The 14,692-nt window shown below is 36.4% G+C and overlaps 1 protein-coding gene across 1 annotated transcript; it reads right to left on the minus strand.

Annotated features, from left to right (window-relative positions):
* Nucleotides 1-201: 201 nt before the first annotated feature.
* On the minus strand, nucleotides 202-1,958 carry LOC113300058 (photosystem I assembly factor PSA3, chloroplastic-like). Its single transcript, XM_026549210.1, has 3 exons — nucleotides 1,471-1,958; nucleotides 921-1,085; nucleotides 202-697 (listed from the first exon to the last, which is right to left on the minus strand). The coding sequence occupies exons 1-3, from the start codon at nucleotides 1,906-1,908 to the stop codon at nucleotides 377-379; spliced, it is 924 nt and encodes a 307-aa protein (XP_026404995.1). The 5' UTR covers nucleotides 1,909-1,958; the 3' UTR covers nucleotides 202-376.
* Nucleotides 1,959-14,692: the final 12,734 nt, after the last annotated feature.

Consider the following 14,692-nt stretch of genomic DNA (forward strand, 5'->3'; position numbering starts at 1 on the left):
TATCTTGCTTTGTGTGATAAATTCTATGGTTATACTTCAAGCATAATGTTTCCAGAAGACTGAAAAAACTACACAGATCAACAAATGATTTGGAGCATTTAGCTATATCTTGACCATGAGACTACCTCTGTAGAATGTTACGGAGACTGTTTATCCTGTGGTAGAACAACATAAAGATATGAGTAGGCTTTTAACACAATGTTGCATCCTCATAAACAAGTACTCGTATAACATAGAAATCGTGTGTTTACAAGCTCATAGAAAAATGAAACACATAATGTCAAGTAACAACTTCAACGGTCTTTCTCGTTGGCGTACAAAGTTGAAGGGGTTTACTTACAACTTACAAGAAAAAGGGGATAAAAACTAGCCGTTTCTATTGTTCATTATTCTGTTGTAGGAACTTTAGATCCTTCATTTGCTGTTGCACAGCGTCTTTAGTTAAAAACTTTGGCTCTTTATAATTGATTTCTTCACCTTCAGAAACCCTCTTTGCCTTTTCTCTAACAATTCTGTCTATTTCAGGTTGTCCAACACCGGGAAAAACACAATTTAGAATGACACGGAGTAGTCTCTCATCGTCTTCTTCTATAGGGTCTCTACCAGCAAAGCAACACACATAGATGGCTTCAAGTGCTTTCTCCGCTCTATCCACCATTGGTATAGCAGGATTTTGGATCTTCATCTTTGCTCGCCTCTGCAATTGTAATCAATTTCGTTAAGCATCATTTACATTAAAAGTCAATCAAACTAAAGAAGAGGAGTTTTCGTGGTGTACGAATTAGAAGCAAAAGAAACCATGCCTCACAAAAACATAGTTTGACACTGCAGTAAATGCTAGAAATCAAGATTCCACATTCTACTAGTGTCAAAACAATATGGGAAACATTGCTCTAAAGAATTCCATGAGGATCACTAACCTCTCTTGCTTCATTCATTATGGCCACAAAAGTCTCCTCTTCAAATTCTATGTCATCAGAAAGACTAAGCCTTGCAACCCCCTCAAGAATTTCTTCGGATTTCAAAAGACCAGCACCAACCGCAGCCAACCAACAACAATGTAGGACATATATTGGATTCCCAACCTAGCCAGAAGAGCAAAAAGTGAATATCTTAATATACAAAGCTTCAAAAGAATGTAACATGCCGCCAACGAGCACTTGTCACCTTTAGTACTTGCAATTATGAAGCTGAAGTTTCCGATTTTCAATGTGAAAATAAGTTACCAATGCACACTGAAATAAGGTTTCTCTAAAGATAATTATGAAGATATATTCATGAACAAATAATTAATAAGGTTTCTCCAAAGATAATTATTTGTTCATGAATATATTTTTGGCATTCTTTATCTAGTAGTATTTCAATTTCCTAGTCCCTAGTCCAAAGAATGCCAAAGATATATTCATGAACAAATAATTAAGAAAACTTAACTAGATAAAGATCCTGAGAAGGAAAGATTCAATCAATTACCTTGCCCCGGCGATCCTGGAACTCGTAAAAAGCTCTGGAGTCCACTATACTACATTTCTTTCCAACGCGTCTACGGAATTCCGCAAAGTCTATAATGTCACCACCAACACCACCTTCATCAATAAGAATTCTAGCAGCAAGACCAATAATAGGAAGAGAACCTAAAATTCTACCAGCAATACCAGAGATAGTATTAGGGTTTTCCATATAAGACTTAACAGATAAAACTCCATTAGTATTACTACTATTCCTAACTCTACAACTACTTGGGTCCGAATGATTTTTGTAGATAAGGTGGAAATGTAATAAAGTGGGTTTTGATTTAGTTGTTGAGTAGTAATTAAGGTTAGCTTGAATTCTAGAGTTTACAGTTTGGTGATGTAGTTTGGATTGGAGAAGTGAAGTTGAAGATGAGGTTGTAGATGTCACCACAACCATGGCTGAAATGGAAGATCAAAAATCTGGTTTCATTTCAGTTAACACAAGCTCTCCGCTCTTTAAAATGTGTGGCCATAGTTATATCTGAGTGGGTCCCGTATCTAAGGGATACCATTTGGATTCGGCCTCTATAGTAACAGGACTACCACCTAACTCCTTTAAAATCCTAAGCTCCTTAGGTTCCACGTTGAACGGTGACCGTCATCTTCTCACAGAATTGTTCCGTTTCACTTTTCCTCAAAAAAGAGAAAAAAGAGGAATTCCACACAAATTTCCGGCACAAAACATAAAACCCAAAAAAAAAAATACAAAACCCTTTTCTGTTTCAGCTCATAAAACCTAAAAAAAAAACAAACAACAAACCCTAAAAACAAACCCTAGGATATGCTTTCTTCATGTAGATGATGATACAAAGAAAAGAAAAGTAACTAGCCAAGGGCCAAAGGCTTTATCTTTTACAGAAGAAGGCGTTCTCTCTTAACTCAAGTTATATTTTACAGGTACAATCTTCGCTCTTGGTAAACCCTAATTTGTTTTTTTTCTGTCTCTTTTCGTTTCTCTGAATCGATAAACCTTAACCCATGTTTTGTTTTGCAGGTAAAATCAATAAACCCTAACCCTTATTTTATTTTACAGGTCCAATCTTTGCTCTTGGTAAACCCTAACCCTTTTTTCTTTTCTTTTCTGTCTCTTCGTTTCTATGAATCAATAAACCTTAAGCCATTTTTTGTTTTGCAGATAAAATCAATAAACTCTAACCCATGTTTTATTTTGCAGGTACAATATTTGCTCTTGGTTATCCCTAACCCTTTTATTTTTATCTTTTCGTTTCTCTGAATCCATAATAGGTATAATCAATAAACCCTAGCCCATATTTTATTTTGCAGGTACGATCTTTGCTCTTGATAAACAACTGAATGTTGTCTGTTGGACATGATTGAGAAGTATTACAAGCTGCATGTAAGTATGACATTTGTTTCTTATACATCCAACATGGATTATTCGACATTGATAGTTTCTAGCGTACCTTTTGATTGATTTAGTTAATGCTACAGTTGATTTTGATCGTTCACTACGAAGACGGAAAAATAGAGCCTCTAACGAGAGTAGAAGCACTCCATAACTAAATGATTCACTATGAAGATAGAAAAAGAAGATGAAACACAATAGACCCTAATGGTGGGGGACCTAAGTAAAGCCTAAGTCTAACCCTTTGCTTTTCTTCCTGAATGTTCCCCATTCTCAACTCCAGAGGTTAGGATTAATTCTTCTTTGAATCCTTAGATATGGGTTTTTATAATTTGTTATTCATAATATTTTTTTTTATTTTTTTTTGATGTCGTATTTGTATAAACATGATTTTTGGTTTTTGATTGTATAGTTATGGGTTATCAAATCCGATCATACAGAGAAAGAATAGGGTTTGCTCCTTTTATGTTTTATTTTGATTTTGCATTCGTATCTTCCTCTGTAGCGAATCAATCTCATTACATGTTATACTACCTTTATACCTTAGCGGGTAACTAACAGATTTACGAAGGTTTGTTGATCTATTTCCATATCTAATGCTTTCTTGATTGTCTTATCGTATGCGAATCCAAAGCATTGGTGTTACATGTTCTTACATTCTATTTCGATGCAGATTTTGATTGGCATACTGAACTCAATCAAATTTCCGACCCTCGTTTCTGATTAGACGCATCAAACAATTTTTTTTATCATAAGTGGAAGGTGTAATTGAGACTTAGCTCAGTGATGTGAAAAGAAGGATTGCAGCCATCCAACAGATGTCATACTTCACCATAGAGACTCCTAATGCAGCATCCAACAGATCTTATGTCATACTTCACCATAGAGACTCCTAATGCAGGTCACTCTTTCACACACCATATCCCCTTCATTAAAATTAAGAGATTTTAAGGTTTTCAATCTTTTCACTTTGCGTATGCATGTGATTAGGAAATAAATGAAGGTGAAGCACCTGCAAATCTGTTTCAATATGTTTTAAACGTTCTTGGACCACTGAACATATTAGGACAGCAGGTAAAGGACTGCTACAGAAGAAAATATAAAGACTCTAACTACTTTTTATACCCTCATGTCCAAGTGATAAAACATATAGCTACTAGATAAAAATGAGTTTGTTCATACTGTTCATGAGTTTGTTCATACTAAAAGAGTTAGGAAATCCTAGATTTGTATTAATGTAGCTATGTGTTTACTAAAACTATCTTTCGTAAATTCTTATATCAAAATTAATTTCCCTCAGTCTTTTGATGTGCCAGGTATGAATTCTTGGACTAAATTGTTTTTTGAAGTTTGGTTTTTTTTTTTTAAACTTTCTTGACTTAGTGCTCACTGATTATTTAGGATGACACATGCATGGGTATAAGTTAAACTGCGAATTAATATTCATAATTAAATTGTAGATCGTACAAGGCTTTTCTTCATATGTAACTTTCATTTCCATTATTTTTAGGTGTGCACAGGTGGGAACGAATCCATAACCAAAAATAGAAGTACCCCAGACAATGTATAAGTGAGCCAATCTTAGCGACCTCATAACAAAAATCTATCCAGGTATAGAGGGTATAACATTCCTACGGAGAATTCTTTGACAGTGAGAACTATCCTTTCGTCGAGGAACGAGGACATCGCTGCAAAAATGATGTAAATCTAAAGATGTACCGAGGATCCCATCACTCTTACATAGTCGCAGTCGCAGATAAGGTGGCCTAGGATTTGGAGAATGGATCGACGGGGAATATGAGATGAAAGGTTAAATGCATTGAATCCAATGGATTTGCCACCATTTAACTTGCAAGTAAAGGTGAGATTTCCAGTTTTGATGCCACGCAATATAGAAACATGTGATGGACTCTGTGGAGAAAATTTAAATGATGCAATAATACCGACGACAAACAGGGACAATTGCAGTTCTCATACAAAGAATATCACTTACAAAAATGATCTCAATGGCAATAAACAAGTCACGGGGCCAATCAATGAAATTCGTCGGAGTAAATTTGAGAACTCCGGACTTCATTCATAGAAAACCAGATGTGGCACTCCAAAGATGCACAACATCCAGAAAACAATTGAAGCAACAAGACGGATAATATGGTTCATTTTCAGAAATACTTTCGTATAGTATACTTTTTAATTGTTCAGAACCTTTAGAAGTTTAGTTGATTTTGTATCTGCATTTTGTTCTTTTTTATTTGATTGTTAAGCTTATGATTTAATTGTTTCCTTAGTGTGTTTGCTTTCCTTCCTTCCAGTTACTAACATAAAGAAAATGCGTATCTTAACAGTAATATCCTTCCAGTTACTAACATAAACAAAATGCATATCTTAACGTAGGGATATGAAAAGAGACAAGACCACAACTTCGATAGGAATGAGTGTTTGGTTGGGTACTGAATTGAGGGTTAAAAGATGACTTAGTTTATTCTTCCAGATGGAGACGACATCATTTACTTTTGAGTTAGGTAGTTCAAGTTGAATCTGAATGAAGACGTGTTCTCATGGAAAACTGAATTAGAACTAAGTGGAGTTGATAAATAAATTCAAGATAAAACCAGGTTATTAATCTTGATCTATTGTTATTTCTATATATAAGTTGCACTTATATTGCATGAAACTATATTGGATGTATAGGAGTCTATCCATCAGTGCAAGCTATTCTTGATGAAAATGAAGTCTTTTGGAAAGACATTTCAGGTAAAGTTAATTTGTTATCACTGAGCGAGGCGAAGCCGAGCTTTATAAATCATATCGGGATTGGGCGAGGCGAAGCCGAGCTTTACCAAATCAAATCGGGATTGGGGCGAGGCGAAGCCGAGCTTTACCGAATCAAATCGGGACTAGGACGAGGCGAAGCCGAGCTTTACCAAAACAAATCATAATGGGGTGAGGCGAAGCCGAGCTTTACCAAATCAAATTGGTATTGGGCGAGGCAAAACCGAGCTTTACCGAATCAAATTGGGAGGGGAGAGGTGAAGCGCCGAGCTTTACCAAATAAAAAAATAAAGAAAGAGGCAGTGATGAAATAGGCAATGATGAATTGAATTGGTGGACCAAATTTGAGAATCTTCCCGGGCGTAGCACGGGCACAAAATCTAGTACTTTTTGACTTCCATTACCCTGTAACCCATGGACCATGTGGCTGTCGTTTTGGAACTACTAAAAGAGCTAGTCCAGTGGGGTGGACAAATGGGCATATTTGCCATTTCACCCCACAGTAAGACTGCCAAACTAGTAAAACGGATGGACATATCCTCAGATAAAAGGGTTTATCTTTCGCGTCTCAGATTGAGTCGAGCGTCCTAACCTGAGACGACCAAATTACTTTGAGTCGGTCGGTCTTGACTAGGACAAGGCTTGTCTCACATTCAGACAAGCGGTCTAGCCTACAATGGTTGGTCCCATCAAACAGTTAACATTCCATTCTCTATATATTTAACCAATTTCAACTCCAGAATCATATTTTCTCCACTTTTCACACCCACAAATTCTTATAATTTCACTTCAATCCTAATCTTTTCAATTTCAAAATATGTCGAGGAAAAATTCCCTAGAAAGTGGTTCCCAGAGTTCGTGGTCCTCGGTATACTCAAGAAGAGGATTTACCTCTTTGCACACTTATATTTTCAAACAAGAGATAATATCCACAGTGACAGAATTTTTTCGCAAACGACTTTAAGGCAGAATATTTTTGCAATGTTCGCTGCATAAACGGGGAACCTGAGAAACCGTGCTGCTCATAGATTGTCTGCTCGTTTTCAAGCAACAACTAATGCTGTCAACTGATTTCTTGGAAATGCAAACTCAAGTATTTATACACCAAGGTTGTTTGGACAACAAGGAAATTCCAAAACCGTAAATATTCTCAAGATATTCACATTAAAGTACCTAATTTTGGTTTTCCTATTTCCACTTAAATGCCAAACCATATTTCCGAAAACTCTCATAGAAAACTTCTATTATTAGTCTAGCACATTAACTAATAATATTTTCCAGAGGATATGCTTTAATTTCTGGTAATTAAAATATATATGATGAAAATCATAATTAAATGCTTTTCACTTTTTCGGATCTGAGATCACCTTGAGTATCAACGAATATATTTGAACAATTAATGATAAGAGTTATGTACATGTTCAAATAATATCAACATCTAGAAGCTTCTCATCTTAGCAAACTCAAAATCCTAATTCACATACATCATGAAGAAATATGTGAATCATGGAAACTTGGTTTTTCTTATGGAACCGATTATATCATCACTCCAAAATATGTTGTGACCGGTTATAACATGATTCCCAAGATAGGTTGTAATCGGTTACACCTTGCTCCACAAAGTAGCTTATGACCGGTTACACCTTGCTTCCCAAAGGTAGCTTGTGACTGACTACAACTAACTTTCCAATTCATCTTGTGACCGGTTATACCTTGGATCCCAAAGTAACTTGTGACCGGTTACAACTCGCATTCTAATATAGCTTGTGATCGGTTACACCTTGATTTCCAATGTAACTTGTGACTGATTACAACTAGCTATATTATATAGGCTATGACCGGTTATACCATAAATCTCAAAAAGTTAAGATGTGTTCTACCTTGTCATCTTATATTGGTCATTCAAAAGATATTCAACAAAGAACCTGACCAATCATGATTTCCTTTCGATTATGAAACAAGTTCATATATGTACTTCCTTTAAAAAATATTATAAAACATTGCTTCCTAGGGTGAAATCATAACTACATTAAGCACACATAATCAAGCAACTATATACAATAGATTATATCGATGTCGTTTTTACGAAGTTCCAAAAGATAAGCGTTTATACTTCGTAATTCAATAAATTCCACTAGGCCAAGTGTGGGATTTGGTTACAGTTTGGGATTTTCTACCATGACGGTTTTAGAAAAGAGTGTCACAATACATGGTTGGTCAAGTATAGATGTCGGTTCCTAAAGGTGATCGTCATTAATTGTTGCTACAAGTTGTGGCGGTTGACTAAACTGGCTCGGAAATTGCTTACTGTGACGTTGATTGTTATAAACTGTTACAATACGATGACACTTATAAACTGTCACGTATATTTGATATATACTGACCGTTTGTGTCTACACTGTCACAATAGCTTATATATTGACGATTTTGGGGTTAAATGTCACAATAGCTTGTTATGAATAGTGACGGTTTAGGTGACTAAGAGCAACCACAGTGGATGACTAAAACCATAAATATGGTCCAGAAACCAGGCACAATCGAACGGACTAAAGAGTAAAACCTAGACTAAAACCAAATCTCATAGTATATTTGGTCTAAAACCCAAACCCAAACCAAATTTGGTCGAGCGAAGTTATAAAGTACGTTTGTTAATAAGCGAGATTTTAACTTACGTTTCACATGATGCGGATGTGTATTAACCGTGTCGTTGGTCAGGCGTGAATATAACTTACGCTTCCGTTAGGAGTTGATATAAAGAACGCCAGAATAGACGTACGTAAAATGTTTGCTTGAAAACAGGCGCACACTTAAACCTCGCCCCACTCAGACGAAAATTATATACACGCCTCATTCAGGCGAACAATATAAATTCGCCTCATTCAAGCGTGTGTAATGCTCATGCCTATAGTTGAGCAAACTTTATACCTCCTTCTATCACTCTGACCATTTTTAAACCGTTTTGAAAATTGTATGAACGTTGGGTATTTTCGAACGTTATAGAAAATTGAACGTTGGAGATTTTCGAACGTTGAAAGAAAGATATTTTCGAACGTTGGAAATTTCAAACGTTAAAGGGTTTATTTCGTATACCTATATATACACATGAATACCTCTCACGGAACCGAAATACTATGGTTAATTTCTGTTTTTTTTTTCTTTTTAATTTTTCTTGTTGCTGTTTGAGAATGGGAGAAAAGAAGGAGTTGAAGTTCTGTTTGGTGAGGCAGTACAAAAGAAGAAGATAAAAAAAAGAGAAGGGTCGAGAAGACAAGATAGGTTTTAACGCCCACACGTGTGTAGTACGTGTGTACACGGGGCGGACCTATAATACTCGCATGTCTTCAGGCGTTGATTTAAAGTACGCCCCATTAGGGGTAAACTATATGCCTGTCTGCCTCATCAGGTGTGAAGTATATGTTCGCCCCACGTCTGGCGTTTGTGTTATATTCGCTCCACACTGGGCGTGAGTCAAATGTACGCCTCATACATGCGTGAATTATATGTTCGCGCTACACCACACGAAGTTTATATCCCCGCTTGTCCAAATATACTCGGCTACCGTAGCGTAACACCACGGGCTAAACCCAAAATTTTGACTATTTTTTGGTTTTTGGTCTTTGGTTTTAGTCGGACAATTGCAGTTGCTCTAACCCTCACAATATATAGCTCGAAATGAGAGTTACCTATATAAATCGCTGCAGATTTTCCTCTAGTTTAGGGATCCCATATCTTCTTTGATGATGATTGTTTACTTTTCATTAGGTCAGACCTTAAAGAATGTCATAATTTACTGCAACTTATAGAAAAATTTAGCAAATCATCAGGACAATTGATTAATTTTGATAAATCTGGAGTTTTTTTCAGTAAAAAAGTCCAACCTAAGCATCAAAGAATGATCTGTAAACTTCTTAAAATCAAAAAAAAATTGATCTAAAGAATTCATATTTAGGAACTCCACTTTTTATTGATAAAACAAAAATAAAACTCTTTCAAGGTATAATAGAAAAGATGGAGCAAAAAGTGCAAGGTTGGATAGGTAAGGTTCTAGCTCAAGCTAGTAAAATGGTCCTTAATAAAGCAACCCTGGCAGGTATAGCTAGTTACCAAATGAGTTGTTTTATTCTTCCAAAAAAAATCACTCATAAAATAGATGCTTTACAAAGAGACTTCTGGTGGGGGAAAGAAACCAACTATAAAGGCTACTACCCTAAATCTTACTCTTGTTTATGTAAACCTATTAGCAAAGGTTCTAGGATATAGAAATGCTCATAAGTTTAATTTAGCCTTAATAGCTAAGCTTGCTTGGAGACTCTTAACTGAACCTAAGGCTCTTTGGGTGACTCAACTAAAACCCAAATATTTTAGAAAATCCTCTGCTTTCAAAGTTAAAATATCATCAACTAGCTCTTGGATTTGGAAATACATTAGCAAAGAAATCAAGTTAGTAGAACAAAATAGTATACGGGAAGTAGGTGATGGCATTAACATTAATATTTGGGAAGATAATTGGATCCCTAAACTAGAGGAAAATCTTAGCACATACAAAACTGTGAACAACTCTCATTTAACACTTGTAAAAGATCTTATAGATCTCATTACCAATAAGTGGAATTTTAATTTAATTTTTGAACTGCTTCCTGAACAGATTGCTAAACAGATCTTTAACATAAGAATAGCATTAGCTAAATCAGATACTCTTAGATGGCTTCTAACTAACTCAGGAAAATTTACAGTCAAATTCATGTACAACAAGCTTAATGAAAGAACTGTGAATAACTATAACCCAGGACAGTGTAACGATTTTTAAAAGGAATTATGGAAAATAGATGCATCTCAAAGAATAAAGATCTTCACATGGAAGTGTGTACAAAATGTTGTGTCTACAAAATTAAAATTATTCAGATTTATGGAGGACATAACACCTAACTGCACATTTGGATGTATGGAACATGAATCCATAGAGCACCTTTTTTTTTCATTGTCCTTATGACAAGTCTGTATGGGCAACAGAGCCACACCCTGTAGAACTGAATTTCGATACAACTACCACTTTTTTAGAGGTTTGTAAAGACTGGATAGGAAAAGAAAACACTATCATTCCCATAGAAATAATCATAACAAAGATTTGGTTTATATGGAAGGAAAGATGCAATAGATCCTTTGAAAAACAACATCAAACACATAGTCAATTAGCTCTAAAAATACAAAGACATTTAGAGTATTGGTACACGGACAAATTCTTAACTAAACATGTCATAACTAGAACAGTGGAAAAACCAAGTTGGAAAGCTCCTAAATCTTCACAAAAAAAGCTCAATTTAGATGCATCTTGGACCTCTATGTATACACCAGCAGGTTTTTCTTTAATCTTCAGAAATGATGCAGGAAACTTCGATCAAGGCAGAGCAGGACCCATCACAGCTTCATCTCTAGAAGAAGCAGAAGCTTTAGGGCTTTTGCAAGAAGAAACATGGGCGACGAATGAAGATTTGTCAAATTTTAGTGTAGAAGGGGACTGCAAGAACCTTTTTGATTACTTGAATGGAGAAGAGTCTCAAATCAATTGGCAGAACCAGACGATCATGGATGAAGTAAAGAGAGTTTTAAACCTTTGCCTAAATTTTTGGTTTTTTTTTTTATATTCCTAGATTAGCAAATGATGTTGCTGATATCCTTGCTAAGGAGGCTAAATCTTTCTCAACTTGTATTAATTGGAAGAATGAACCTCCATCTTGTATTGTGCATGCTTTAGAAGTAGATAAATCTAATGCTTAAGTTGGAGTTCATAGCCCAATATTAGATGGCTCTACTATTATTGATGTAAGGGTTATTAATTCCCTAAATTAGTCTGTTTTAATCTATTCAAACTTACAAAAAAAAAAAAAAAAAAAAAAAAAAAAAACAACAACAGAGGAAGTGGATCGTTGGGCACCTAACCCATTCTTTTGCTTATGCCTTCCAACCGAAGAGGATACACTTTTCTAAACAATCAATCTATTAAAAATTTATTAATAATATTGTGGCACTACACTCTTTTTTAATTAGTATTTTTCTATGACCCAATATTCCTATCAAATATGAAAATTTTGTACAAAATGGAAGACCATGTGCAGGATGCACGTATTGGAAATCATTCACAGCCTTGGAGATCCTCCATACGATTGCCGACTAAAGATCGGTTTATATACTAGTAAAAAGCCTAGTTCTATTTGTTAACTCTCCGCCGCTCTGGCTTTCTCTTCTCGATGTCCTTCTTCTTCCCCTTCTCGATGTCCTTCTTCCTCCCCTTCTCTGTTTTGATATTCCTACTCTACTAACCACAAATCCAATTGTTTGTACCGTGTATAAAATACACGGAGAGCCCGTAATCAAGCTCGTCTAACCGGCCCGTGACAAAAGATTCCAGAAACCTTGTTGCCCAAGTTGCTTGCATATCAAGTTTACATCAGAATTAGGATTACATAAACTCTATAAATACATGTATCCTAAGCCCTAAGAGGATATGGAATTTTAGGTTAGCTAACCCGGAGAAAAACCTTTGTATTATCATAATCAATGAAGATATCTCCATTCCTCCGTGGATGTAGGCAACACTTACTGAACCACGTTAAATTCTTGTCTCCTCAATTTATCTTTGTTTTCTTGCCCTAATTCGCATAGTCATCATTAAATCATCCTTTTTAGTGCCTAAAAGTAATTTTGGGTACAAACATTGGCGCCGACTAAGGGGATTCGAGTGAAGGAATCGTTTTTTATCATTGAGAGAGGTGCGGAAGAAATCGTGCACGAGATTCCATCCAAAAATCAGCAAAAGAAAAAAAAAAGGTTGAAGAAACAGATACAAGGTTGAAGAAACCGTTACAAGGCTGAAGAAACTGTTACGAACAATTGAAGTTGCAAAAGCAGCAACAGAAACTGTTGCGAAATTCACTGAATAATAACAGATATAAGTGTTGCAAAATGGGTGATAAAAAGCCAAACCAACCAACTGGTTCACAAATTGATCCGGTTCAGCGAGTTCGGTTCCGTTCAGATCCAACCGATCCGACAGCTGTCCAACTCGGTTCAGACCGTTCGGGTCGAACCAGTCGCCAAATCATACAGACACGTCATCTGCCAACTCAGTAAACATATCCAATCAGCGGTAGTCACGTCTGAAAGCTCGACTGCCACATCAGCTGAATAGCCAGTCAGCTCGTTGCCACGTCATCATCCCTACTGATTTGTTAAGACCCTAATATGTGATGCATGCCACGTCAGCACGTTCGGTGCCACATCAGCAATGTTGATCAGTCAACAACTGCCACGTCAGAGCTTTTGTCCAGTCAGCAACAACACGTGCACTTCGTTCAAATCTTGTTTCTTCAATAACTTCTTCGTTTTAAGTCCGAATTGAGTGATTTTTGGCTCGTTGGAATCATCTTTCAATTTCCTACAACATGGAAGTGAAATTTCATGTGTTCGAGAAAATTTTATGTGCACTTGGAGCAGCAACATGAACGAGTTTGAGATGAAGATTGCTTAGACCCTTCAATATTTAGCCTTGCATCACATCGCAAGCATCTAAAGCCTCACCTTGCACATGAGCGCATAAGTCTTTCTCTTATCGCAAGCATAAAATCTCGTCTTGCACGCGAGTATGAAAGACTTGCACCTTGGCAAGCATAAAGTCTCGTCTCGACCACGAGCCCAACGCCCGATGTTGGTCCACACAAAGTCTCATCTCGGCACGAGCCCAATGCCTGATATTATCCCAAAGACTCGTACTCAACACAAGCAACAACCATCCTGCCCGAGCAGCGAGCGCTTCAGCCTTGTTACGTTGTGAGAAAAAATCCTTGCCCCAACCGCAAGCACACTACATCCCTTTCAAGTCTCGACTATCTCTCGAGCATCACAAGTCCACCACGTGGAAAAAAATCTCGCCTAGCATGTGAGCAAATGTTTTGCAGGTAATTACAGTTGGGGGCGTCTTTGCAATATTTCTACAGACGCTTGGGGGCGAGTTTCATCATCAACGTTCGACGCAAAAGGATAAGCAAACTTCTTAACCCCCAACAATTTGGAGGTTAAGAGGGGGCGATGTTTGTGCCGTGCATAAAATACACGGAGAGCCCGTAATAAAGCCCGTCTAGCCGGCCCGTGACAGAAGATTCCAAAAGTTTCCAGAAGCCTTGTTACCCAAGTTGCTTGCATATCAAGTTTACATCAGAATTAGGGTTACATAAACTATATAACTACATGTATCCTAAGCCCTAAGAGGATATGAAATTTTAGGTTAGCTAACCTGGAGAAAAACCTTAGTATTATTATAATCAATAAAATATCTCTCCACTCCTCCGTGGATGTAGGCAACACTTGTCGAACCAAGTTAAATTCTTGTCTCCTCAATTTATCTTTTTTTTTAGCCCTAATTCGCATAATCATCATTAAATCATCGTGTTTAGTGTCTAAAAGTAATTTTAGGTACAAACACCAATCACAAAAACATTTTATTTAGAAAGCCTGTTTTTCCTCATAGTTTTAAATGTTGATTTTTAGATTTTCATGATTTGTTTGTTTGTTTTCTTTTCCTTTTTTTTTGTGTCGATTAACACAAAGGGGTGACTTTTCTAAGTTGGTATTCCTGGTGATTTTGCAGAAAGACTTTTTTGTTTGCTTAGGAGAAGAGATGAAGAAAAAGAAGTTGTGCCCAGAGTGAAGAACCCGTCGATCACAATTGTTACATACCCTTATCTATCTCTTTGAATTTTCCGTTTTTTAAGACTTGAAGGGTTTTTAATACTAGAAGTATTGATTTTTGCAGGTTCTACTTGGTTCTTATTGATTTTTTTTTTGTTTTTTTTATTTTTGTGGTTGAAACAAATGTATATTGATTCATTTTGCAGAAATTGTGAATGTTGTTCAAAGATTGTAGCGGCACTCCAGCTTTTCATCACTTCAGTTTTATTGAATCAGTTTCAAGCTTTTCCTCTAGTCCCAAGTTTTCTTGCGATGTTCAAGAGCCGTGAAATTGATTGATTGATATGTCTACTTTGATTTA

The sequence above is a fragment of the Papaver somniferum genome, chromosome 7 (genome assembly GCF_003573695.1).
Source record: "Papaver somniferum cultivar HN1 chromosome 7, ASM357369v1, whole genome shotgun sequence".
NCBI lineage: Eukaryota > Viridiplantae > Streptophyta > Magnoliopsida > Ranunculales > Papaveraceae > Papaver > Papaver somniferum.